Raw genomic sequence first — 1,890 nt, 5'->3', positions numbered from 1 at the left:
GGGGGGCAGGGACATGGGGACATGGGGGGGGCAGGGGCATGGGGGGGCAGGGACATGGGGGGGCAGGGGCATGGGGGGGCAGGGGCATGGGGGCAGGGACTTGGGGGCAGGGATATGGGGGGGGTCAGGGACATGGGGACATGCGGACATGGGGGGCGCAGGGACATGGGGTGACAGGGTTTGGGGATGGGGAGGGGCATAGGGGGAGTATGGGGGGGGGGACATGGGTTTTGGGGGGCAGGGACATGAGGAGGGGGGGGGTCAGGGATATGGGGGGTCAGGGATGGGAACATGGGGGGGGGGTCCAGGTACATGGGACATGGGAGGGGGGACAGGGATGGGGTCGTGGGACATTAGGGATGGGAACATGGGGGGGGGGCTGGGGGACAGGGACATGGGGTGACAGGGGTGGGGACATGGGGGTGACAGCTGGGGACATGGGACATGAAGGATGGGAACAGAGCGGGGGGAGGGACAGGGCTGGGGATGAAGATGTGGGATTTGGGTGGGGGGGGGGTGACAGGGCCATGGGGAGGGGGGTGACAAGGACGGGGACATGGGGACAGGGACAAGGACAGGGCCGGGGCCACCGCAGGTACCCCCACGCCCGGGAGCTGCCGACGCTGATCCGGGTGAGCGTGGAGAGCGGGCGCATGACCCACCACCACCCCACCGGTGGGTGCCACCCTGGGGCGTGGGGACCCCCCAGGGACCCCCCCCCGCAGGGACCTGACCCCTGACCCCCCCCCCCGGTCCCCGCAGGGTACCTGGGGGCGCTGGCCGTGGCCCTTTTTGGGGCGCTGGGGGCGCGGGGGGAGCCCCCCGAGAAGTGGGGGGCCGAGCTGCTGCGGGTCCTGCCCCAGGCGTGGGACTACGTGGAGAGCACCGGGGTGGCCGTCGGGGACAACGCCGCCGCCTGGCCCTTCTTCGGGGACGCCTGGCGCCGGTGAGGGGGCACTGGGAGCACTGGGAGGGGTTACTGGGGAGACTGGGAGTGCTTAGGGACATCCATGGCCTGATGACCCCAGTGACCCCACAGGTACCCAAAGTCCCAGGTGCTGCTAGGGGACCATGTCCTGGTGTCCCCAATGACCCCAGTGTCCCCGTGACCCCTGTGACCCCAATGTCTCCCCTGACCCTGGTGTCCCTGTGACCCCACTGACCCCCCCCGACCCCACTGACCCCGGTGTCCCTGTGACCCCACTGACCCCCCTGACCCCAATGTCCCCGCTGACCCCCCCTGACCCCAGTGACCCCAATGTCCCCACTGACCCTGATGTCCCCATGACCCCCCTGCCCCTAATGTCTCCCCTGACCCTGGTGTCCCTGTGACCCCACTGACCCCAGTGTCCCCACTGACCCCCCCCTGACCCCAGTGACCCCGGTGTCCCCCCTGACCCTGATGTCCCCATGTCCCCACTGACCCCAGTGTCCCCGCTGTCCCCGCAGGTACCTGGAGTCCCGGGGGCTTCTGGAGGGCTCGGGCCCCCCACGGCTGCCGGCGCTGCCGTCCCCGGCCGAGCGGGACGCCGAGTACCTGGGCTGGGCGCTGGGGGGGTGGCCGGGGCGCAGCGGCCACGACGCCCCCATGGTGGCCCTGGAGGCGCTGCTGGCGGCCGGCGGGTGCTGGGCCACCCTGTGTCACCGCGGGGTGCTGCACGGCGGGGACAACGACTCCACCGGCACCATCGCCGCCGGCTGCTGGGGGCTGCTGGGGGGGCTGGCAACGGTGCCCCCCGGGCTGCACTGCGGCCTCGAGTACCGCGGGCGCCTGAGCGCCGCCGCCCGGCGCCTCCACGAGTTGGCCTGGGGGGGGGGCCTGACCCCCCCAACCCCCCAAAAGAACCCTGGGTCCTTGGTGGCACCCAGCAGGAAATATCGGGGGGGGGG

The 1,890-nt window shown here is 72.0% G+C and overlaps 1 protein-coding gene across 1 annotated transcript; it reads left to right on the top strand.

Moving 5' to 3' along the window:
• Positions 1–527: 527 nt before the first annotated feature.
• LOC118159442 (protein ADP-ribosylarginine hydrolase-like) lies at positions 528–1,882 on the top strand (the record flags this gene model as incomplete). The annotated part of the gene is made up of 3 exons (XM_035314023.1): positions 528–675; positions 763–946; positions 1,450–1,882. Coding segments are annotated over exons 1-3 (765 nt in total), but the record flags the coding sequence as incomplete, so codon positions are not given.
• Positions 1,883–1,890: the final 8 nt, after the last annotated feature.

This window comes from Oxyura jamaicensis, unplaced genomic scaffold (assembly GCF_011077185.1).
Source record: "Oxyura jamaicensis isolate SHBP4307 breed ruddy duck unplaced genomic scaffold, BPBGC_Ojam_1.0 oxyUn_random_OJ70403, whole genome shotgun sequence".
NCBI classification, from domain to species: Eukaryota; Metazoa; Chordata; class Aves; order Anseriformes; family Anatidae; genus Oxyura; species Oxyura jamaicensis.
The sequence above is the reverse complement of the archived record's forward strand: the minus strand, read 5'-3'. Positions and strand labels throughout refer to the sequence as shown.